Genomic DNA, 26041 nt, shown 5'->3' on the forward strand with positions numbered 1-26041 from the left:
GCGAGAGGGAGCAAGGAAGCAGTATTTCACACTATTCCTACCCTTTGAGTGTTTTCTTACTTAAAGTGCTACTGTCTCGGGAGTCAACAATCCAGACACAGTGGAAATTATTTCTGAATTTCCAAATAAGTTAAATAGATTAATGCCAACAGTAAGTCCACAAAAGGATTATTTCACTGCATTAAACCATAAGCCTATGAAGTTACTGAGAACCTACACTTAATACATAATCTGTTTCCAAGTAGACAATGAACAACAATTAAAACACTAATACGGATCAGCCTTGCACCTTCTGACCGTAACATTTCACTTCCCTAACAAATGTAACAGTTTGATCCACAACAGAACTCAACACAAGCAAAAAAATTGCAAACATACCTCCTGTCATACAGACCTTAATTTACACTTTCCATGTATTTGAGGAAAAAATATCAGGAAATACTTAGACCAGAAGAACAAGCTACCCTTTTGGTAACAAGTGTATGAAAAAGTGCTTTCTTAAAGCTACTATTGCAGAATGCCAAATTATTCAGAAGCCAATCACAGCATTAATCCAATACTAATACAAATGTTTTAAAGTATTTCTGCTTAGCCACCGCCAATTAACAACGGATTCCAGATCTAGGATCGTATGCTCTTAAACTTTACTCAATAACTCAGCATGAAGTACTATTTTTTAAAGTATGAGGTAAATAGCACTTGTCATTAAACCTCTGCAATTACGTCAAGAAGAGGTAAGAACTAACAGATCACAAAATGGAAATTAATTCCCAGAAGTGTAACTGTATCTCCTGGGATATGCATCATCAGCTACCACTGCTAACTTTGATGCTGGTATGCAGGTCTGGTTTTATACTGTCCCTCTTAACAGTGCTGCTGTGACTCTTATCCCTCTTCAATTTAAAGATTTAACTTCTGCGGGAATGAAAATTAATACAAAATAACAGCATTTCTCAACAATACTGGGTGTACTGTTTTAATGGTGACACAGCCTTCCAGGTCACAGATCAGATAATTGCTATGCAGGGTGTCTGCTAAGCAGGCAAAAAGAGCTGTGAGGAAACCAACTTACAAAGTCAAAACGTTGATTCAAAACCAAAGTGAATCATGGACAAAAATATCTTTATAACAAAGAAACCCCAAGTAACCATTTGTGTCCTTTCAACCTATTTTTTCTAATAAAGACACAAAAAAGGTGATGTTTAAAGACTGATTTTTACGTGTTCACACATAATACCTATAGGGAAAAATTAAGCTACTTCTGTAAGAAAAATACATCTCTCATTGAAGTAGTTGTATTTGGTCAACTGGGCCAATAACTTACAGACATTATAAAAGGAGCAACACATAAAAAAGGCTACAGAAGCATTTCAGAAAGTTATTATTTAGATATATGAACAACTTCATGATCAAATGATTCTTTAAAGTAGACTCCAAAAATGAAGCTGCTCACAGACCAAAATCAGTTCAGCAGAGTTAGGGGGATTAGTATGGTTGGAACAGTAGAGCTATTAAAGTTCCCCTTTGCATGTGCTTACAGAACTTTGGTTTTCCTGTGTCAACAGAACCATGACCTTTGATGCCACATCCAGAAAAAGGTGCTTTTTGCAAACTTGGATGCAACTGAAAAGCAAAAACACTCTGCTTAAATTTTTGTCTTTTTTAATTCCCTTGTGGCAAATAGCCAGGTTCGACAGACAGCAACAGAAGAATAATTCAGACAATATGGAAATAATTTATATAATATTCTGGTAGGTGCTCACTCAAAATGTAAATAAATGAGAAAGAAACTTGATCAATGGTAGCTTGACCCACACCATGCTTGGTTCTGGAGTTATAGCTTTCAATTGTTGATACTGAAGCTAAAGGTACCCTTTAGATACCCTTGTGGCCTAAGTATGCGGAATTGCAAGTATCCCAGGAATACTAAGACAGACAAGAGGAGGAAAATGAAATTAAACTGTTTCTAATGCTTCTGCCCTGATGTTTCCATGACAAGCATTACGCAGTCTGGGTAAGACTGGAAGAACAAGTTTGCTTTGTGATACTGTTGGTTTATGAAGCCAAAATATTTCTATTTGAATTTGTCTTTTAAGAATCACTGCTGTCTATTCCTCCACAGCTATTACAGACTGAAGTTAACAACCTTGACAAAAAAATGGCACATTTATTTTCTAGAACCATTACAAAACCCAGATTTTTCCTCATCATTTTGTGAAAAATGCATTTCAATACCTTTCATAAGGGGTTGGAACTTCAGTATCTCTGCGACAATAAGTAATACTAAATATCTGAGATTACTGTACAAAAGCCAAACAGTTGACATCAAAACCAAGCTCAAGAACTGGAACTTAAAAATTTGAACTAGCAACTTTGGCCTACACTCTGAATTAAAAAAAAATCCTCAAAACAACAAAAAAAACCCTTAGAGCTGAGGTTTTGTGTGTGTGTAAGTCTATTAATAAAGTGCATACAGAGACAGGAAGTAAGCAGAAAAGATACCTCTCTCTGAAGTTATATGCAACTTTTAATCTTATTTGTGAATTTAGAACCTAAGAAGCTGTCAGACACTCAAACTTTGGTTTTAACAAAGCCTGTCTGCTGCAGAGAACAAGATCTGCTGCAGATAACATTTTAATATTAGTTTATCTCAGCAACAGAAAGAGGGGCGTATGTTTACCTTCGAACCTTGCCCCAGTTCCCAATATCTGGAAACAAGTTTGCAAAGTCATTAGGGATATAATTAACTCTAAGTACTCGCTGAACCTGAAGGTCACCTGAACAGTGACAAGCACAAGGCAGGGCAGAGAAGTGGCTGCTGAATTGATTCAGTTCATTAAAGATTGAGTGCTGAGCTCACTGGAGACCCACTAATGAAAACGAGGTCCTTTCAGATGAGTCGGAAGACTGGTCAGCAGTCTCTAACTCCTAAAATCTGGACAGGGCTCCTCCTAAAAAAATCTCCTGCTTAATAAAGGTTTAATGTGTTGTATATACATTTAAAATAAACATGTTCAGTGGGGCCTTCCAGGGAAACACGGCTTAATTGCTCGTGGGGGCAGCAACCAGCAGCACAACTGGGCTCCCAACAGTTTTAAACTAATTGGCAATTTCAGCTAAACCCAGCTGCTTTTCTTCTTTGAATCCATACATAGTGGAGTGCAAGTTAATTCCATGAGCATTTTAACTGAACAATAAGAGGGAGCCAAAGACAGAAGAAGTGTCACTGTGTTCTTGCAGCTATGCAAGCTGTCATGTGAAGAAACAAATAATGAAAAAAAATGTGCCCCACAGGATACAAAACCAAACTAAAACCGCACACATCTTTGGAATATGCATTTTAATGGGCCTTCTTTTGCAACGCCTTTCAGAATTATTTCACTGATTTGTTTAAAATATAAAGTATCAATGCACTTTTTACTACATCTTTGTAAATAATTCAAATTAGTAATCCAAGGACATCCATGAGAAATCAGCCGAACAATTAGACCTTCAAGAGACATTTAACAAATAAAACCGATAAAATTTTAACATTGCAGGATCTGATCTTATTTTCTTTGAAGCTGAAGGACACCAGAAGTCTCTCCTTTCCAGACCTATTGTTTTGGGAGTCTGGGAATATTTCTTTAAATATTTTCTCACTGCAGAAGAGTTTCACTTCAAATTTAAACTCCTAATGCTGCTGTTACCAACTCAGAGAGAAGCAGTAATGCTACCTCAAGCTCCCTAAAGCTCCCCAGTCCTTCTCAAAAGTGGCTTTGGTTTTGGTTTGCTTTCTTTTCTAATTTGCAGCACAAGTAACACTGCAGGCCAGCCAAGCAGAGGTATACTTACCTGCATATACAACATATCAAGAGATAACAGCTTATATGTCATTCTTGAATTTTTAAGATGCACTTTCCAAAATAAAGGCCTAGAGGTTCTCCCCCCCTCCCTTTAAAAAAAAAAAAATCTTAAATACTGCAAACCTGAAGCAAATACAATAGCATTAGAATAACATTGTGCTAAATTCTGTTGTGGTGCATAGTACACATATGCGTACTATGGATGGTGTTAAAATGTGCAACACGGAGCAGGTGCCAGGCAGGTCTTGCAAGGCACGGCAGAGCCCTGCCTGCCTGGGCAAGGGGCACCCTGCTCTGCACAACTAGGCATCTCCTCACCCTCTTTACTGACAACCTAGCCTACAATGAATCTAATTACTTGAAAAACAATTACGTCAATATCACAGAATGGTTAGAGTTGGAAGGGACCTTAAAGCTCATCTGGTTTCAACCCATGGGCTTGGTCACCTTCCACTAGAGCAGGCTGCACCAAGCCCCGTCCAACCTGGCCTTAAACACTTCCACAGATGGTGCAGCCACAGCTTCTCTGGGCAACCTATGCCAGTGCCTCACCACACTCACAGTAAAGAACTTCTTCCTAATGCCTAATCTAAATCTATCCGCTTTCAGCTTAAAGCCATTCTCCTTTGTCCTTGTAAAAAGTCCCTCTCCAGGGGACCCCCTCTCTTGTAGGTCCCCTTTAGGTACTGGAAGCTGCTCTAAGGTCTCCCTGGAGCCTTCTCCAGGCTGAACAACCCCAACTATCTCAGCCTTACTCAGACGCTCAGTTAAAATGTCTTACTCAGGCACTCTGCAAAATGCCATCCCACGCTGTCAGTTGCTGCTGTGCCTCAAACTTCTGCCTCTAAACATTTAGAACTAATTAGAAACTGACATGAGAAGGCAGGCTTCTGTGATGACATTTAAATTAAAATCAAATAATGATAAAACTCAAGCACGTTTAAGGTTGTGTTTCTTCACAAATTCCAGATTTCCACTCACATCTTTCTCTCTTAGGAAAAAACCCCCATGCTGCAGCACTTTCTACAGAGAAATGCTTCCCCTATGAGCAGTATCATCAGCCAGCAGCTACACAAACAAGACCACTTAGGATTATTCAGCAAAGCCAGATTTTTTTTTCCTCCTGAAAAATGAGTGATGATTTTAAGACAGCTGATATCAACAAGAGATCTGAGGTGAGTGTATGATTTCCTCTTGCAGAACACAAGAGCTGACAATTTCAGATAACTAGAGATGCTTAAAAACATGAATAATAATAAAAACAGCTGAGAAACAAATGGTCAAATAATTTTAAGCAAATGAGAAGGGACATCTCTTCAATTTTCATCAGTCTAATCCAGATCTCAGTATACATGGTTTTTTCTAAATTACAGACCAATCTGAAAAGACTGTATCTTTCACTATGCAAGAGCTCCTCCAGATAGCAGCAAATCCAGTTTCTGACTCTCCCTGGTGAAGTCGTTATGAAAGACATCTTGGACAGACAGGCATCTTTGCCTCAAAACCGTCTAATGCTCCCAAAGCTATCCAAGTAGTATGCTACAGAGATGAGGAAAAAAAATACAATTCCCCTGTGCAAACAGCACTATCAGTGCTACTGTACCTATATGAAAAACATATTTATGAAGCCAAGACTCCACAACATACCAACACAGCACTGAGCTCCGCACACAGCTCTGCCCCTGGCCTCCACTGCAACTTGCACACCCAAGGAAGCACCCATCTGTTTTCCTTCTTGGCATGCAGGAGCATAGAAGAAAACAGGGTAGATAACCGTATCTGGTTAGTTTTATTCTTCCTGTGTTCTAAGAAACCTCTGAAAAAAGCCAGCAATAAACTCTAGAAATATTTGTAAGTAGGCGGACATCTAAACATTAACAGTACAAAGAGCAGAAAAAAATCCTACTTGCAGCACATGAAAAGCAATTAAGCCTTCATATTTTACCATATCTATATACAGGAAAGACACACGAGAGATGGCAGAGCAACGTTTAGGTGAAAGTAAACAGGGAGTGAGAAAAGTACCAAACATGAAGAAAGCTATATAGGGAAACATATTACAACCTATTTACAAAAAAGTAAAAACCTTGAAGCCTGGCAATGCCAGGATGAACACAAGGCAAAAACTTCAACTGGAAAGAAAACTAAACAAGAAGTGTTTCAAAAGTGTGTATCAAACAGTAATTTCACTATGGACCTTGGTGAACAAGTGTTTCTGTCCTTTACTTTGAAATCTGCACCTGACAGCACAAAAATGAAGTCTCAGTTGAGAAAACATTGTGTTGAAGCTACAGAGGAAAGAGTACATGCAGTACATGCAGTAACTAACTCACCACACTGCTCAGGATGCTTCCCAACAGCAAGTCACCAAGCATTAGTGGTGATTTGCAGAACTGTCATTAAGGTGAATACTTGTGATTTGGTTACACTAGCTGAAAAGGAGAGTTAACAACAACATGGAGGCAAAAAAGAGGAGGAATAAGGAAAACCATGCTGCTGCCCAGTATCCTCAGCCAATTCCTCACCACCAAGAGGTGATCACACCCCTAGCTCACCATCCCTCATGCCTTGTGCCAAGAGCAGCATTGCTACATTTGGCTAGAGTAGCGCCACAAATTCTGGTATTTAACTGTTGTTCTCTCTTTCAGAGGAAGTTCCGAGTATGGGCCTAACTTAACAAGCTTATTTTTCTCCAACAGCCATGCATTGGCATTTATATCAGAAGAATTAAAACCAAGATCAATTATTTTACTGTGCTTAAACAGATATTAGCACAGATATAATCACTGCATCACAGAACTTAAGTAATTATGTAATATATAGTGACTAAATTCACCTGTAATCAAGAGGTTTCAAATATTTCATTTTTAAATACTTTTTTTCATGTCATACCCGCTATTTATAAAAATAAAAACCCCTACATTTTTTTTTTAGTATCTGAATTGTATCCAAATAACTCACTCTCATCAATGTACAGCAGCCTTCTGTCTCTAGAGACGCCACACTGTATTTACGGATTTCAGAAGAATTCAAGCAGCTTTTATCCTGCCTCAGTCAGGGATAAAGTTAGAAAAATATACACAGATTAGGATCATTTGCACTGAAATGACGTGATTTAGAATATCCAACAAAAACCACAGCTGTATGAAAGGATAAGTAGGCCATAAGTTGCTCTAGTGTCATTGGAAAGTCTGCTGTACATGGCAGATCAGGTTCAAACTCACAATAGGGAAAAATGCTCAAGTAAAAGCTGAAACAAATAAAAACTGAGATGCACAGAAGTGACAACCTACACCACACCCATGTTTTCTCCTAGAAAACAATACTCAAAACCAACTTTACTCTGAACTACATTATTTTTTTATCAGGTAACTGAATAAATACTATAATCGATATTTACAACACTATTCCATAGATTTAACATCTGGGAAAAATATCACTGCATCTCTAAAACAGCAATTTGGAATGAGTTGATGAGGCCTTCACAAGTGACAGTCTGCCATACTTACTAAGCACTTGCCTAATTCAAAACCTGACTGCTTGTGTATCTAGAGCTGCTCTCCCATGTTCCAGTCATACCTAGAAAACAGGAGTTCACTGGTGGCAATAGGCAGGTACAAGCCACCATTCAGGGAGGACTTGACGTGTTATGTTCCTCAGAAGTTACCCGAGATCCCAGGCTTCCATATGAATCACCAATTCATATGTACAATTCAACTTCAGAATTCAGACATAAGATACCTACTTTAAAGTTCTCAGAATAGAATAAAATCAATTCTCTGTGAAGTAAAATCTTTCCTATGCACTTCAGTTCTCAAAGCAGGATAGTTCTTTTAGGCATGAGCTGCACTATCAAGTTCTTTTTCAGCCAAAAATTAGGGTGCGCTGAGCTTTACATTGGGCATCAGTCCCTTGACTTTTCATCAGATTCAATGCTAAAGCACATTAGAAGAAAAAAAGATAATTCCCACTAAATCGTATGTCACCTAAGAAGGTATTTCTGAACTTAAAGTTCTAGTAGATTTACATTTAGAAGAGAAATGCAACATACTTACTAACAGATACTTAGGGTCACAGTGGAGATGAACACAGTAATCCAGTCTGAAGAAGGCATCTACAGAGCACACACTGTCTTTGTGCATCACAGAGTGACCAACTCTCCTAGACTCCTTCAATTGAACAAATAGGTATCAAATAAATTAGGTCCTCTAATTTCCTCTAACCCATCAACCATATCTTACTATATATTTCTGCCAGCTGTGTTTTTATCTAAACATCAGATCACAGCTACATAGTAAAAAAGATTAAACTCGACCACATAATGACATGATTTTAAGAAGGGAATTTCTCTATCAACCTAAACAACTTCATCAATGTTTAATTATTCTTAGGAACTACATACATGCAGCAAAAACATATTGAAGACTGTACACTGCCATGGTGCATCTTCAGAAAAGAAAACGCCGACTGATGCTAGCTCACTGATCTCCAAGTTTCTCCATTATTTTCCCTAATGGACTTTAGGTTTATCCTTGCAGATATCTATACAAGGTTGGAGGAGGAGGAACTTTTATGATGCTGATAAAGAATGAGCATCACACTTTGACTGGGGGGGCAGGGGGTGGGACACAACTACCATACTAGCATATTTTCTCTCTAATTTTTTTTCCCCAATCTGCTCTTCCAGAAAGAAACCCGGCAGAGAGTACAAATGAATTAACTGAAACAATCTTCCAAAGCCTGCAGTGACCTTTTCACAGGCCTCAAAACAAACACTGCATCTCTACCAGTGTCAACTTGTAAGAAGTCAGTTATTCTTCTAGAAGAGCTGTTCTTCAGCTGGGAATAAATCTTCCCCTGCTTATATTTTGTCCTCTGGCTTGTTTTATAACATACTCTTCTGAACTCCTCTTCCCATTGTCTGAGTGGACTGTATCAAATTTCATCTTTGGACCTTTTTCCTTTTAATTCTACCTTTCCAGTTAACATTGCCTTGTGTCATTTAAAGTAACATCTCAAATCCTGACAAAAACATTCATTTGCCTTGTACGATCTCTATCAGACCAAACCCCTTACCGGTCTGCATAATCTGTATGCGGTTTACATCAGACCACCAACTTCACCATGCCATTCACAAATCAGAACTTCTGATTATCATCTGAAGTTCCACTTCTGAAGGTATCACTAATAACATCGCTTCATACTCAGTCAGTTAAAACCGTAAGTGGGAACAAAGCTAAGAGACAGGAGCCATCCCTGACATTTTTATCAGTCTGCTTTGCCTAAAAAATGTCTTGTTCTTCTAGGATTATAATGGGTTATGGCAAAAGAGCTTAAATTAAAAGCACTTCAGTAAGTAATAGCTCCAGACAATCAAGTCATTAAAACTTAAGAGAAGAAAGGATTAGAAGCAACTGCTTTGAAACATATTCTGTGGTAGCACCATCCCTGGATATTGTGGAAGAACATTCACCAGTGCCAGCTGGTTCCGGCTCATGAGTTGGGAGATGAAGGAGACGACTCTACCTCAGCACAGGCAGCTTTCCACAGACAGCCTTCTGATCAGAGGTAGGAACTGTATCTGAAAAGCAGCCCAGACTTCTTTTTTATACCTGCATACCTATGCCAACTGCTGCTGGCAAGGCAGACCAGCTCACTGATCCAAAAGAGAATAAACCCTCCAAACCCCCTGAAGGTAGTCTTACGCTAATAGTTCACACATTGTTGAGCGATCATTAGATACTGCAAGAGAGGGGGTAAGAACATGTGGAGGAGGGAAAACCAAGGAGAGAAGGGAATGACTGCCTATTTTTATTTCTCCAGTTGTCTCAAGTTAGATCACATTAAGCATACTGTGAAACTGCACTGAATTCCCTCAGTTGCTCCCTGTTGCCAGATGGGCACTGGTCCTATCCTTGTACAACATGCCACAGGCAGGAATCACTATCCCCCAGCACCACAGTAGGCCCACAAGGTGATCAGAATTGTATGTAAACCACCTATCACTGAATATCTATATATTCAACTGCAGGTTTGCAGGACTGTTTCTCTCTCCTCCATATCCCAGACAACAATCACTCATTTAGTCTTAATGGACTGTTACTAAAATAGAGAGATCCTGGGACAATGATTTGCTGAGGCTTTAGCAAACTTGTTTGGCTGGGTTCACTTTCAGGTGTCTGAAGTCTGGAAAAACAGATGGGCGTCAGCAGCAAGGCAGTGGTTACACACAAGCCTTTTAAAGTCTGCTTTAAATATCAGGGGAGGGAGGGGATGCAACATAGGAAACTGGGCAGGAAGGAAAGCAGGCGAGCTGCATTTTAGAGCTGCTGCTCTTGAGTTGGTCAAGCTGAACATTTTTTTCTAAATGAACTGAATGAGGAGGCTCTGAATTTAAGAAGTTATTCTGACTTTAATCACATGCTTCAGCCTTTAAAACCTGTAAAATAAAGAAGCTGCATTTTGCTAAGTCTCGGGGTCGGTACACATAACTACATGCCTCCCAAACATAAAGGCAACCATAATGAGTTAGACCAAACACCCACTTAACATCTAGCCTGTCTCCAAAAGTGAGCATATTTCCAAGGAGAACAAAACTGAGGCATACATGCTACTTTTCCTGTATTGCCTTTCCAGTCTCACGCTGTTCTAATGGATTTTCTGAACCAGATCCTATTTGTATGTATGCATTCTGCATTTGTATTTTTTTACATATCCACCCTCACCAGACTTCTCATCCCTTGAACCCACGAGAAACTTTCATAACAGCAACATCTGGCAAACTTACTGTGATGTAGTACCCATTGCACGAAGGTATAAAGCCCCTATTCTTCCCTCAGGAGACATCTCCTTCCCCCATGTTTGTTTGGGCTTTTTTTTTTTTTTTGAGCAAAAATGTAACTACTATTGGAGTCTTAGTTGTTTTTGAAAAATGTTTTTTTTATACTTGCTGGAAGATGCATCATCTTTCATTCTGGGCAAAATTAAAAAGCAGTTGTACTTAAGTAGTAAAACTTTACTGTAGCCCCTAAATACTTGCAAGCAAGCTTCAAAATACATCAGCTATGCACTCACAACTCTGCATGGTCCAAAGCCAACAAGAATATAAGTTTTTGAGACAAGTTTTGATTCTTGAACAGAAATTTCCACCATTTCAGACTTTTTTTACATAATAGAATAATCTGGTACAATAAAAAGCAGACAGAAATAAAAAAGTAAGGATTTAAAAATTCTGTTTGTTAAATGCCAATTTGCATTATTTCTCCTCTGCTGCATTTTCTGCATTTTAAAAAGGAATCTGTTTATTCCCTGATACTGAAATAACACCAGCTTTTAAACTGTAGATGAGATTTAACAGATAAAAAAAATTCATATGCACCCAAGTAGTGTTACAAGAGTTTTACAAAGGTAATTTAATGGTCCTACCTATTAAGTACCATCTTAAAGCATGCACACACAAGACTACTGTTGAAGTCTTCCTGCATTAAAGTTTGTTTTCACATAACTATAATTTGTCAAAGCTTTTGATGCTGACTCTTTAATTCATACTAACACACTGTAGAAAAAGAGATTCCTTTGTGTAAAGTTTCTTTGTATACAAAAAAGCAATGAAGAATGGAAAAATACACAAAAAAAATCAACCTGTTTTGGCAATTCTGAAAAAAAAATATTTAAAACATGTTCATATTACCATTACTTTTGAGCTAATTCACATGATCATAAACTAGCTTAACACTATCTTAAGTAGGCAAGTCTAAAATTCAGCTATTCAAAGAATTTCCAGTAAGCTGAAGCAGTTCCAGCATTTAGAGATCCCAGAAACAACAACGGCAACAAGGAGCAGTTGCCCTCCATGGCTCTTTTTGCTTTCCTCTGCAACCAGCTGAGCCTTTATTTCACACTATATTGTATTCTTTTACTGTATTTCACCTGAAGTGGGCTCCTATAATATATCTTAAACTGGAAGATGCATTTTTAAGAGAAGACAGAAGACATATTCAAGAGAAGGTGGCTGTTCCAAAAGGAGCAGAAAAATGAATGGGACAGGAGAAGCTGCTGGGTGATGATGCCATAGGACTGCTAAATACAAGGGAAGATGACAAGGACAGGGAAAATACCTGCAGTGAATAGCCCACTGGCCAGACAGCGCAGCTAGCAAAAGCAAAACCAAACCCCAGGGGGTGGGGACTATGTCACAAATTCACTCAGCTCATCAGCAATTAGCATGGGAGCAGCACGTAAAGATGGCTGAAGTGGTGGCTTCCTGAAATATCCACACTGTTTTTGCAGAAGCTCCCTACCACCTACATATCCCCCAGATCTCCAGAACGTGGGTGCACTCACTCAGGAACATCTGAGTAGCAGCAGGTGCTGCTAAGAAGAATGTGCACATTATAGAGTGAGAGGAGAGCAAGAGAGAGAAGATTAGGTGTTCAGTGAAAACACAGCAATATGGGAAGTTTCCTGCATTGATTAAATAGGCAGCACCATTCTGTACTAAACTGGCGTGACTCCCTGTCATTCCCATTTACTGTACATAATAGGAAATGGATGGAACACATAGAAGGAACAGCTGAACTGTGAGATTGTGTGCTGATTCCATTATGAAACCAGTCTGAACAGAAACCTTTCTCGCTCTGTAAGAAAGTACATTAACTACCCCAAATAGAATCCTATGAAGTCAAATGAGCATCAGAAGAAAAACTATGATAAAGATTGCACTATAAAGGTCAGTAATGATTAAACTTTGGCTTTTTTTTTCCTTTCCGTTTTCCAAGTAGAACCACGGTTTCACATTCTATTAACAGATCTGCAAACTCCAACACACCCCATCTTGGCTGTATTTCACAGACTCTAATCCTAGTGATGAATCATGCAAGAGTTATCATGCAACAATAACAGACCTTCTGCTTTCTCTCCCCACAACCCAGAGAGTGATGTACACACATACATGAAGAACATGGTCAACATAGAGAGCGCATACTTACTTTTAGAAAGTCCCTAAATTACATTCTAAACATAGAAATGTATTTCATAACAGAAAATACCTCCATCCCCTAGCGCTGTTGCTTTCTTAAGACACAATTCCAGATTTTGAGACACAAAAACCTGACATACGGGAAGTATGCTATCATGCCACATTTTTACCATGAATTGTAAAAACATGAGAATCAATAAATCAAAACAAAATCAATAAATTAACTGAATTTGCATATTTGGCAGATTTTACAGATTGTGCTATTTCAAGAGAAATAAATTCCAGCTATTTTCATCGGAAGGAAGCCCTACGAAGACTTAAGATGGCAGCAGAGGAAACAGAAACAGATTTCTGAGTCTCCAACTTGAGAAGTTCTATGAAGCTGTGCAACAGGCAGTTCCATGGTGGAGGAGAAAGGGTCAGAATCTCCTCAGCCATTCATTAACTAAGTTAGGAAACACCAGAACCCATTCCCTGACTCCCTTCTCTCTTGCACCTTGCAAGAAAATAGGAAATGAACAGATGCTCTGTGCAAAAATGCTAATCCATTACAGAACAGAAAAATGACAAGTTATTAAGCATAATCTTTTCAGAACTATGAACTCCATAATTTACCCAAATTAAAAGCTCCCTTCCATGAACCACGAAATTTAGTGCAAAAACTGAAATACCAAATGCAGCAACAGATGCATATGCACATTCTCATGCTTTCTAGGAAAGATGTGTCCACACTAAAACAGATTCTGGACCCAGCATGTACTATTGGCAAAATGAAAAATTTCTAACCTCTGGTCACTTCCCTCAGTTTTGTTTCAGCTGCAAAGTCTGCTGTCAGTTTTGTAAATTATTTGAAGCTGAGATCCTGGAAAAATAGCTTGAAGAAAATCTAAACTCTGTGAGCCTCATTAGATATAAATATTACTCTGTTCAGGTCAGGTTACCCTTCTCAGCTGTATGTGGAAGGGTATCTTCAAAACTCCATGCACCTTAGGAACACTGCTCTTCCAAAATCTTAGATGTCCTCCATCCCATGGGATTATACTTGAATAATCTCATTTCTTTAAAGGGCATCTATAGAAAATAGGCAGACAGGTCCTGGTTCTGAGCAACACAATAAAGCTGAAGATGTCCCTGCTCACAGCGGGTGGGGTGGGGTGGTGTTGGATTAGATGACCTTTGAAGGTCCTTTCCAAGCCAAACCATTCTATGATCCTACGATTCTGTCTGAGAGAATAAAAACCAGAAGAGTCTTCAGTGACATCACAGATTTCGGATATTCAAGTTAACAGTGGAAACCTGTCTTGTGGACAAAGGATACGTCTCTTTCTTCCCTAAACATCTGCCTACAACAGGCTGCAACACCAAATCAAGAACATTTATTCAACTTTTTCCTATTGTGGGAAGAAGGCAGGTGTTTTACCTCCCCTAAACTGAAGAAAGGCTTTTACTATCTCAGTTTATAGGGAAATTCTTGTCATGGTATAGCCAACAAGTAAACACTTCAAGTGTGCATGCAAGGGAGATTACAGCATCAAACATCTGCACAGTGTAGAAAGGCAGACTGCAGAAGTTAGCAGCCACACAGTGTCCCAGTTATAGAAAGGACATACAAAGCACTTCACTCTAGGAATACCAAAAAAAAAACCTTCCCAGGGAAAATGCCATACAAGAGTCTCCAGATTTTTTCTTTCCCTTAAGATTCAAGCAATTAAACCTCTCAAACTCACAGAACATCAATGAATGATCCCCTACACTTAAAATTTCCACTGTTTGCCACTGTAATTAGTACAGGAATGCAATTACATGACAAAATACTACTTCATATTTTATCAAACTCTCAAACTGGATCAGACATCACGCTGAGTTTAGCAGAATTAATGAAGTTTGTGTTTACCCAAAATGTCTTTAGAAAGACACTATTACCATCTTTACTGTAAGAACAGCATACTGAAAAACCTATGCCACATATTTTTTCAAATCAACCGTTACTTCAGGTTAAAACAGACAACCTCTGGGAAAAAAAATGATTTTAGCATATTTTCAATGGCTCTCGACAGGCTTCAAGAATAATAACAAAACCACTACTGGAGTTTAGTACTGAGTAAGCTTTAACTAATGCCATAACAGACATCTAATTTCAATGATAAAATTTTGCTCCACAGCAAATAATGAGCAAAAGTCACCAATTCATATCACACCTGAAAAACAAAGGTTTTAAGACTGCAAATACAATTAATCTCCTACATTTAGACTTATCCTGGAATAATGTTTCAGACTACTAATAAAATGTAAATCTGAACTTTCTCGCTCCAAAATGATGTTTCTACAGGAGAAAATAATACTTAAAAAAAAAACCCACTTGACAGTCATGAATAGTTTTAAATGTTTACATCTTACAGCTACCTAGGAAAGCTAGAAAGAGCAAATGTAATGCACAAATAATCATGCACACAGCACATTTCACAACCAACACACAATATAAAAGCATTCTCTCACTACACATCACAGAAACAACTAAAAAGACAATTTATGAATGTCATCTGCTTCTAGTGCCCCTCTAACAATGAACAAAATGCATGTATTCAAAAATGGAGGAAAAAGTCTTACTCTGCTATATCAAGATATCCACAGGAAGCAGCTGCATGTAGAGGTATCCAGCCTTCATTATCTGGTTGATTAATATTTGCTCCATTTTCCACCAGAAATTTCACCATATCTACGTTATCATCTATACAAGCCTATAAAGAAAGAAAGATTTAAGAGATAAGTTCATATTAAAGCTATTCTACAATACTTTGCATCTTTAAGCAACATCTTCAGGAGAAAAGGTCTGATGAGGGATTAAGATTTATTTGTTGAGGCTTGACGGGAAGAATTTGAGAGAAAAGCAGCAGGTGTCACAGATTTGTAAAAAAATCCTTAAATAAATGAATGAATTCACACAGAGTTTAACAAAACCAGCAAATATGGTTTCCTCAGCTACATTTTTTCTGGTTTTCTGAGAAGCCACTTACAATCCCCACTGCAACCTTGTTCTCCAACATGAAGTGGTTCCATTTATAAAGCCCCCAGGCCCTCGCTTCATCCCAGGCCCAGCTTAGTCACCTGACTGGATACTACAATTGATTGAAACAACCGCTACATCATGAAGTTGTGACCAAGAGACGGGGAGCAGTTTGGAAAAAAAATACCACAACATGGTTTTAATTATAAAGCAGTTGAGATTAAGGAGTATGGAAGAGGATGCTATGTTGCATTTCAATACCCCCCCTGCTGTGTTCTACTGTAGCATATTCTATACCACCATACATCTTTTAACAGTCTATTAATCACTGCTGTTTATAAACTTAAACTTCAGCATCAATTTGGCACACTGCAAAAAATATTATCATATGTTCACATCTCTTAATTACCAAGCAAATAGTGTTGCCCAGATGCAGAACCACTGCCGTTCTCCAGAACACCATCCTGACTGGCTCCTTTCTTGTCTGTGTTTGAGTATTTTTCTCACAGGGTGCTCAGTTACTTTTCTTGCCAACTTCCATACTGCTGCCCTTAAAAGGGCAGAGCAATAGAGAGACAAGTCCTTCTGCATTTCAGGACAGAGAGGACTCAATACAGCCAGACCCCACAAGACTGGTATTAATTTTTTAGCTTAATAAATCAACAATACTGCATAACCAGAAGACTGAAATGAGAACTTTTACTGCTGGGCTGCTAAACCCTTCCAGAGAATTATGCCTGTAATTAAATGCAATTAATTTATAAACTTTACTTTTCAGAATACTTCTACAGCAATAAAGACTGAAAATTATATACTGCTTTATTATGGCAAAACCCCTCAGATTTCCTTACTTAAGTAACTGTGCCTTCCAAAATGAATCTCAAAGCTTTCCTCCATTATTTAGCGCAGAGGCAACAGCTACACTGTAAGGAGCATGCTGCTGCTCTGTTTAACGAGCCAAACAAAACTAGCAGCAGATTACCCCTCTTTGACCCCATTTGCTTTAGTTAAGTATGAACTCAACACTTTGTTTAGAATGCAACACAGAATTGTTTTAACACCAAGTCTCATTCAGACTTGTTCATCCATAAGCTTGCAGCTAGACTGCAACTAGACTGCAGTACACTGCTTGCATCATTTGTTTTTCAATTAAAAGCAAAAAACATTTGTGAGTGAAAATACTCATAAACCTTATTACCTTTTCAGGTATTCTTGAAAACTCCCTTCTTAGAGGATTTTTGGAATTATCTTTTTAGTCACATCCACCCCTAAAACCAGCAGTTCTTCCAATAAAATAATTTACTAACATACTCCAGGAATAAAGACTAGAAATTCCTCAAGCATACTGTCTTAAATTTCTTCCACTGATCATCAGTGTATAATGTATATATGCTCTCAACAAGCTTGGAAAGAAAAGAATCACCTCACTTTGCAACACATTTTGTTACTTAAATGTGAAGGAACTAAATGCAAGACATCATAACTCAGTTCAGAAGGAAAACAAATTCAAGAAACACAGCTTTTTGCACTTAGCAGAAATACTAACCTAGCCATATTTCACACATGCCATATATACAGTTTTCTTGATATCCAATTTGGCTGACCATTGATATTCTATGTATATCTTAATGTCCACAAGCTTATTATAAGGAAAATGTATCAGAAAGCTTTGAAACTGCCCGAGCACTTAAAAGTATAGATTAATCTAACATTCAATATTCTGCGTACTTGTATATTGTAAAATAATTAAAATTCATAATCTGTGAAAAAGGGTATCTTAAAATTTATTAGCACTATTAAAAACAACAACAAAAAAAAAAACAACCAAACCATCTGGTTGTGACATACCCCAAAACAGAACAGACCTTACCCATTTTTCAAGTATACATAAGAAAAAGTGGCAAGACATACTCATAAAAATACAGTTGCTAAGTGAATCAAAGGCTTACATATGCAGCTCATTAAAAGACATATGACTAAGTGGCTAAAAATATTTGACCAAATTTGGGCAGTTTATTGTGCCATACATGGCAAGGATCAGGAGAGCTCAAACACACTTCGCATGTATTATCAGAGATTGCACATTCATGACAAGCAAAGATAAACAATCTGTGAGATTATATATATATTTGGACGATAGAAGAGTAACTATTAAGATAATAAAAGAATGTACTTGCTTATGCAAATGGGAGAGTACTGGCATCACTAGTGATCACACTTGGGAGGTTTAAATGATGTTCCTCAACTGATTACACAATCTGAACAACTGTTTTAACAATTTTATTATGGAACAACAGAAGCTGAAGTTGATGAACTAGAAGACAGTTGTCTAATTTAAAAAATACAACTTCTGAGCCTCTTTAAATACAGATTGCTCATAAATGAGCCTTGTACCCAAAATATTTAATAGAAAACCCACTATAGCCTCCAAGAAGGTTATTACCCATCTTAAGGTTAAGAAAAGCAAGTGCAGTCAATCCTATTGCTTAAGAACAGGTACATAATGCATCCTATTTCTCCTTGTCCCCTCCTCCTGTTAACAGCTCAAAATGCAGGTGTCTGATGGACCCTATCACTCTCAGCACTTTCCCTATGATAGACACCTCTGACTATAAGCAGGTACTTTAAGTCATAGAATAGAACCATAGAATCATAGAATAGTTAGTCAGGAAACCAAGAAACAAATGTTATAAGAGAAATTTTATCTTCATGTTTTTCCATTTCTACTCTGCTTGTCATTACACTATCTTTGCAGTCACTTCTAAAAGCAGTATTTATCAAGTGCCAGAAGTGCCTCTGTTGTTAAAGACTGGCATCTTGGCCCCAAAAGGAAAGCCTGTCAAAACAGCACGATAAAACTTAAAGCAACAGCCTCCAAAAAGTCTGCCCTTGTAGATCTCAGCCTGAAAGTTATTACAAAGGAAAAAATCAATGCACACACCAGATGTATATAACAAAAGAGTTCCACTGATGTTAGTGACTTGGAAAGAGAAATTCTTATGATGACTTCTGGTTTCTGTCTTACTCTCTGCACAGAGGACAGACAGCCACAGGCATTCCTCTTTCGTGTTTGCTACAATCCGTAAAGGATTAATCTCATTTTTTGGCATTCATCTCCACACCCCGTCTCTCCCTTCATGATCCTTAGTTCCTACCTAGAGCCTCAGTTACCACTTAGTGAAACAACAGGTTGCCCTAAAGCTCTTTCTGAGAACTTGCTAACCACCACATCTGTATGAGTGCACGCATCAGCCAGCTCCAGGAGCCAAAAGATGAGCATGGGAGCTCACAATCAAGACTGCCTCGATCCCATGCACTAGTTTTGTCTCTCAACCCCATTCTCAGCCTCTATAAACGTGTAGAAAAGCAGCATTTCTGCATGAAGCACTCATTACCCTGCCAAATCTGATGGAAGTTAGCCAATAGGCCCTAAACAGAACAACAGCTGGACAGTGCAATCATATAAACCTCGCTTCCTTTGGGAACTAATTTAGAAACTAGGCTAATTAGTCATAAAGGAAGCAAAACAAAGCAAAGTTGATAATACAAAGTTTGGTTACCTTTTCTGATAAGAACAGAGATGAAATCTCAAAGGAAGTATATTAAGGCCCAGGAAAGAAAACCACTCTCTATTTGTACAACAGCCTGAAACCTGGACTGCAAAGACCAGCAATGATCAACACCACTACCGAGCTCACACACAGACCCACACTAGGTAGATACAACTTGCTCTGGAAACAACATGTTAAGTGAAACAACACTTTAAACTTTTCCCTGAAATACTTTCTGATCACTCAGAAGGGGATCACCAGATGTCTCCTGAACACACCAGATGTTAACTGTAATTCAGCATGACTTCCTATCCCAGTGCAAGTGGCATGTGATTTAAGCTGGCTCTCATTACTATCAGGTGTAAGGTACATAGATGAAGGGTAGTCCTAAGTTAGTAAGTACCTTAAAAATAGACAGCTTTAAAGGAGGTACCTAGTGCTTGGCCCCTCGGTGAGTAACCACCCAAAGAATTCAGGAGAGAGCACTCCTCCCCAAAAGACAGGAAAAAAAAATCTGTATTTTTTATTGTTTTAAATAAATCAGGAATCTTGTAGGGAAAGAGGCAATCAATGAGTTAGACTGTCCCATGTACATGCAGCTTACATCAGACTACAATTTTTATTGGTTTTCATCAATGAAGAGATCTAATGAGATAATGCCAGGTTTAGATGTACTTTTTTACCAGTATTTTCTAGAGAGATTAAAACCTACCTTTTACTGTTACCTGACTAATATCCTGATCTATTCCACAAAATATTCTGCCTCTAATAGTAGAAGCTAAACATTATATCTGTCATCACATTTCATTTTTCCTTATTTACTCTTAGTATGGAAAGGAATCAAAAATATGAACATGGAATAACATGTTAAGACTTAAAGGGATAAACCAAGCCAAACAACCATTTTGAATTCCTGTGGGAATGCTGGAAACAGGAGAAAGACCTCACGCAGTGTCCTGGAGAATAGTTTATCCCTTCCTTTGATTCATCTAGTGAACCAAATCCAGTGAGTCCAGTGGAACTAAGCAGGACATTAACATCTTTGTTAACATACCCAAGAACCAAATTAAGGGAGGGCATCCACACCTAGCAGCAGAGCTGGTTAAAAGCAGTTCCTGTTCTCTTCACCCTGGGTTGCTTGTTCCCTCTGTTACCACATACCACACCCTTATAGTTATGCCGACATACTTTGCTGAACTGGATCCAAGTGCATCAGAAAAGCAATTAGAATTTAAAATTACATAAAATAAGAAAAGGACAGCAATATAGTATTATCTGTGTCTGATTAAAGCAGAATTATTTGCTTTGATTATCTTAAAATTGTTTCTTATATTCAAAGAAGCTGTGCTCTGAAATTCATCCTCACATCCTACTTGCAGTATCAGAAACAAAATTTGTTTTACTATGGAATTTGACCCATTACAAACCTTGTGTTAAAGCTTCTTGTTTCAAACCGACACCTCAAAGAACACATTGCTAATTTGAAACCACTTCTACCACTCACACTTTTAAATTTATAACACATTTTAGCCTACTTTCTTTTTTGTACAGACTTCCTAAGGAAATCACATTAATCACTCTGTCTACCTGGTTGTCCTCCCTCCCTCAGCAATTTCAACTGAAATAGAGACTGGAATAGAGGCTGAAGAGAATTAAATTCACTATTCATCATGAAAAGGTGGTTTAAGAACGAGTCCTCTGAACTAATGCTGCCACAGAATAGTTCACAGTGTGAACTCAACAATTACTACTTTGACCTAGGTCCTCTCGCTGACCTTCCGGGTGAGCTCAGCTCCCTACAGTCAGAACACTTGTCCCAAAGTCTGCAATGATTTCTGCCCTCTTGAGAAAAGGTTTTGTGAGGACAGATGACATTACAGTTCACTAGTTACACTGTTTGTGAACATCTTCTGCCCATTTTCATTCTCCCTGGGAAAACAAACAAACAAACAAAAAAGAAAAGAACAAGCTTACATATTGCAATTCTTAATTTTATCTTTTTCTGCCAATAAACCACTGAGAAGATATAAAAAGATATTTGGTCAAAAGATCCACAGCAACACTTGAACAACACTTTCCTCTTTTGTTAGGTCATGTATTTATTCTGCACATTAACAATGCAGCACAAACAAGTGAAGTGGCAGATGGCATTCAAAATGAAAATATGATCCTTATCTAACTTCCCAACTACAGATTCAAGATAACCCAGCAGTTAAAGTCACTAGAACACAGGAGGGATATTTTTTTCTGCACCTTAAATTTATTTGTAGGTTACATTAATTCAATGTTTTCATATAAAGTATAACATCTCCAGTGTCTAATATTAGTAATGACAATGTCCTAAGACTCACTGAGTACTTGGGAAAACTTCCAGCAAAAAAGTGTAATAAGTATGACCAACATATAAAGTAATGAAATACTAGTAACTATTACACTTGTTTACTATCTAAGGAATGGCTATAAAAGCATGTATTTTCCATTTGTTCTTTTTAATACAGTACATACAGGGTGGAAAGGCTGCTGTTGATATTCATGTTTACAGTAAAAAACAAGACAGTTCTCGTGTTGTAAGAGAACTTCAGGCACTAATCTAGTATTACAGATGACAAATATTGCTCAATTCTGAAATTAAGTATAATCTTTCCAGTGTTCATTTAGCCAATTCACAAGTCAGCTTCTGTTTTTCAGTAAGGTGGGGTAATACCAGATATCTCTGCATACTGACAAAATCTAGTTTTAGGATTTAACATTTTACTTCTTACAGCATGCTTAGTAGTAAAACTTGAACTGCTTCACTCACAGAAATCCTTGACAAGCTAGTAATACTACCCTTCTGCTACACTAGTGTTGCTTAGCTTATTTGTAAATATTGTGTGTATGATGCACACGTATGTTACTGTCAGTTAAGAACAGGCCTACTATTTAAAATCCTAGAGAGTCGGTCCATACAAAATTGTTAAAATGACAGTTGCCATATCCAATAATTCCAATTAAACAACCATTTCAAGAGCATCTCTTTGCTTCTGCAAGCTGTGGCAGTTTCAAGTTTATTGTCTGTATTTCTCTCACCCCAGAACATGAGTCAATCTTGGCATCAATTTCAACGTCAAACCCTTTCCCCCACTCCACTGTAGCAAATTTTTCTCTAGAGAAATTTCTTGGAAATATTTCACTGTGAAGTGTAGAAAAGGAGAATCCTTTCAGACACCTGCAAAAACAGGTGGGCAAGACACTTCCTCTTAAGCAGAAAACACTACTTGAGGCTGATGCAACCTTTCATGTCCATTCAAGTCTCATGGGGAAGGCATGCAGAGACTATTGAAACCGAGCACCCATTAACCACCATTACTTAATTTGAATGCTGCAAAGCTGTGGAGGATTGACAAAAATAGACAAACCATTCCAGAACTCACACTTCTCCAGTTATTATATCCCCTTCATGTAACCACCTTGTCACATGCACAAGTATAGCTCAATAAAAGTTCACTTAGATTTTATTTCAGCTCCAAGAGGTGGATAAAACCAGGAGTTACACAAAATCAATAACTGTTTAGCTCAAATATTCAGTATGAGCATAATGTAATTTCTATACAATTCTGCTTTGTTTTTTTTCTGTTACACTGCACTATTAAATTAATTACATGCCCTTAAGCTTTGCTAGTTTGTAATTTATAGTTAAGCTTGTACATTTAATTAAAGGCAGAATTCATGAAAAACACTAAAATCTATCGCTGTTGAAACTGACAATCTATGTGTTAGAGATTTCATACGGACTTGCACTATTTAAACTCTAATGGATGCTTAATCATAGTTTTTAATCAGGATTGTAATAAAATACATATATTTAAGTGGGGTTTCTGTCTTTCAAGCAGAGATAGAATTATTCTTGTCCTTTAACCTCCTGCTAAGATAAATAAGGGAAAGAAGAGAGTTGGCCATGACATGTTATTTACTATAACCAGAGATGCTGCCATTTCTGCTAGCAATGCCAGCAACGGATAAAGACTCACTCTGACAGGCACTCTATGGACAAAAAAAAACGAGTCTAATGTGTGTTTATCTGTTTTTGCTGAAAAAAAAACCTAAAGCCCAACTATTCCAGGCTACCTAGTATTACACTCAGATCTACTTTTAAATAAATATTTGGGGCTTTTTTTTAGCTGAGTGCAAATCTATCTTCAGGAACACTGAAGATAACTAAAAGTTACACCTCAATTAAAAATACCATACTAAATGTTTAGTGTTAAGTTTTAATGGTGTTCCTTTCTTTCAACTCAAGGAAAAATTTCCAGACAACCTGCCAAAAAAAAATACCTGGAAAAAACTTACACAGTTGTCTTGAACCCTGAAGGTTTAGGTAGGTAGTATGTACAAATTATGTATGATATTCTTATTTCTGCTACATGGTGTTGAAACCTATGACATTTGTCCAGCAGCACCAAATTTGTGAATTTGGGAGTTAAATCCAGAACCAAATTTCAGACTCATTCCTTGCACAAATCGCATCCTCACTCTTCTCTGGCCTATGCCTTCAGTTTGCTTTCTGAGGCAATTTCAACATTTGGGGCTCATGCACCACAGTGAGTAGGACATAGATATACAACTTCCGCTTTCACCTCCTGATAGGTCTGGAAGCAGTCTTTATTCTTTAAAAAAAAGGGGTCTAGGATTAAACAGAATTTTCATACCTTAAAATACAGTGCATGCTATGCTATGCAAATACAGCTATGCTTTCACTAAGAATTTAGTGCTGCAATTTTGGCAGATACTGATTATTTTTCATGGTCACCCAATGGGTAAATATTAAATCTGAGAAGAAGGCAGTGTCACATAATGTATGTATTTCTGTTCCAGTCAAATTTAGGAATACACCAATCATATTTCAAATACTTAAATTTTTTCATGTGCAGACATATTCTGCTTTTAGCATATGGGCAAGTAAACAACTTCCAGTGCCAAAGCAGCTTTTCAATTTAAGATACCTAACATACTGATATCCTCTAATACATGCTCTTAATCAAATTAATCATCTAGTAAAACAAAAAGACATCAAGAAAACTTACTAGAAGAATCTGTTTACATACACAGACAGGTTTGTTGTTCACTTCTATGTACCCTGGATTAAATTTAAACCATCTGTGCCAAGTTTCCCTTTTTTTTCTTCTGCTGCTATCACCTCTATACAGCTCTGAGCTCTTCAGAGAGGAAAACTGCACTGCCTTGGAAGAAAGCAAATCTGGCTGCATCTATCAGCACTTTGCTATGAACTCTCATAGGTTACATAGATCCAACACTTAATCTTCTGCTTTAGCAGGATCTAGGGAAGTTTTCATTGCTGTCTAATTTTAGCCAAGTGAAGTGGCAAAGCTGAGTAGAATAAAAGTAGTAACACTGAATTTAATAAAAACAATGATAATCCTTCGTGCAATTGAGGGAAAAAAATATACACGTTGATAGAGCATACTAAACTAACCAAGACAGACTTTCTGTGTGCTCACTTTCCTAGTACACATTACTGTTGACAGTAAAAAGCATCTTTAACAGAAGAAACCAAGAATACAGGTACAAAAAGGAGCTAACACACTCACTATAAATGAATGAAGCATTCATACACACCTATAAATGCTTTATTCAATTAGCACTTGCCACATGGTTTTATCATTTTTATCATTATACAATATATTAGTAGTAAAAGCATATTTTTAGTAAGCTGATAAGGCTGGAATTGTTCAGGACTTTTTTCCTCCCTAAGCAGGCGAACTAATTTGCATGATTAAATTTAACAGAATAAAAAAGTACACTTAAAACATAAATGATACATTGGTTAGATTTATATGTATCGTATATGTAAAAAATTAATACAATCATGTTGTACTTGGATGGAAACAAGAATTAAATTAGAAGTCAAAGTGGAATTTGAAACACAAACATTAATAAAATTATTTTAATTGTGGTAAATATATTAATCAAAACTGCATTTTGCACATAAAACCAATCAAAGGTAGTATGACATAAACAGGAAACAACTGTTTTTCATAATTTTCCATTTTTAAGGAAGGAATATATTGCTACTCCTGTTTTCTGTTCTTAGACTGGGAAAAGCATTCCTTCTCTAATACAAGTCCCAGTGAGTTTTTTGATCAAATGTATGATTCACTGAATAGACTAGATGAATTGGAAAGCATCTGGAGCTCTTCAGAAATGCTACTAAGTCTCAAAACTGACTTAGGTTGCAGATCAGCAGGTTCAGGATGAAAGAAGAGTATTCTGACAGCCTCACTGAAATTTTAGCAGAGAAACAAGGATGGTCTAAAAAGCAAATTAAACAGACTTTTAGTAATATGATCCAAAAGCAAATTAGCCAGATTTGTTACAGTAAATATCAAACAGTTGCTCTTTCTTAGAACTGTATTTTTTAACACAGATTTTGTCTATTTAGGCGATAACAAGGTGAGAAACCTGCAGCTTCCCGTCCCACAACCCTTCAGGTGTCAGACAACACCTGTGCCAGGTGTTAGCAGAAGGAACAACTCCTCAGGGCAGCCCTAGCTCAGAAACAGGGAAGCACAGACATGTTGGTAAACCTCCAGAACAATCCTGTTAGCGTTTTAAACACCTAAAGACAGAAGTGTGTTACACTCACCAGTAATGTGGACACATTTTA

The 26041-nt window shown here is 37.5% G+C and overlaps 1 protein-coding gene across 9 annotated transcripts in view; it reads right to left on the reverse strand.

Annotated features, from left to right (window-relative positions):
* PPP1R12A (protein phosphatase 1 regulatory subunit 12A) overlaps positions 1-26041 on the reverse strand; it is a 117518-nt gene that overhangs the window by 55032 nt on the left and 36445 nt on the right. For 8 of the 9 annotated variants that reach the window (XM_062613829.1, XM_062613832.1, XM_062613825.1 and 5 more), the window contains exon 2: positions 15430-15560. The exons of the other annotated variant lie outside the window; for it this stretch is intronic. In XM_062613829.1, coding sequence (XP_062469813.1) covers positions 15430-15560 — 131 coding nt within the window. The remainder of the gene's footprint in view (positions 1-15429; positions 15561-26041) is intronic. 9 annotated transcript variants of the gene reach the window in all.

The sequence above is a fragment of the Pezoporus occidentalis genome, unplaced genomic scaffold, assembly GCF_034315485.1.
Source record: "Pezoporus occidentalis ecotype Australia unplaced genomic scaffold, CSIRO_AGI_Poc_V1 ctg17, whole genome shotgun sequence".
Classification (NCBI taxonomy): Eukaryota; Metazoa; Chordata; class Aves; order Psittaciformes; family Psittacidae; genus Pezoporus; species Pezoporus occidentalis.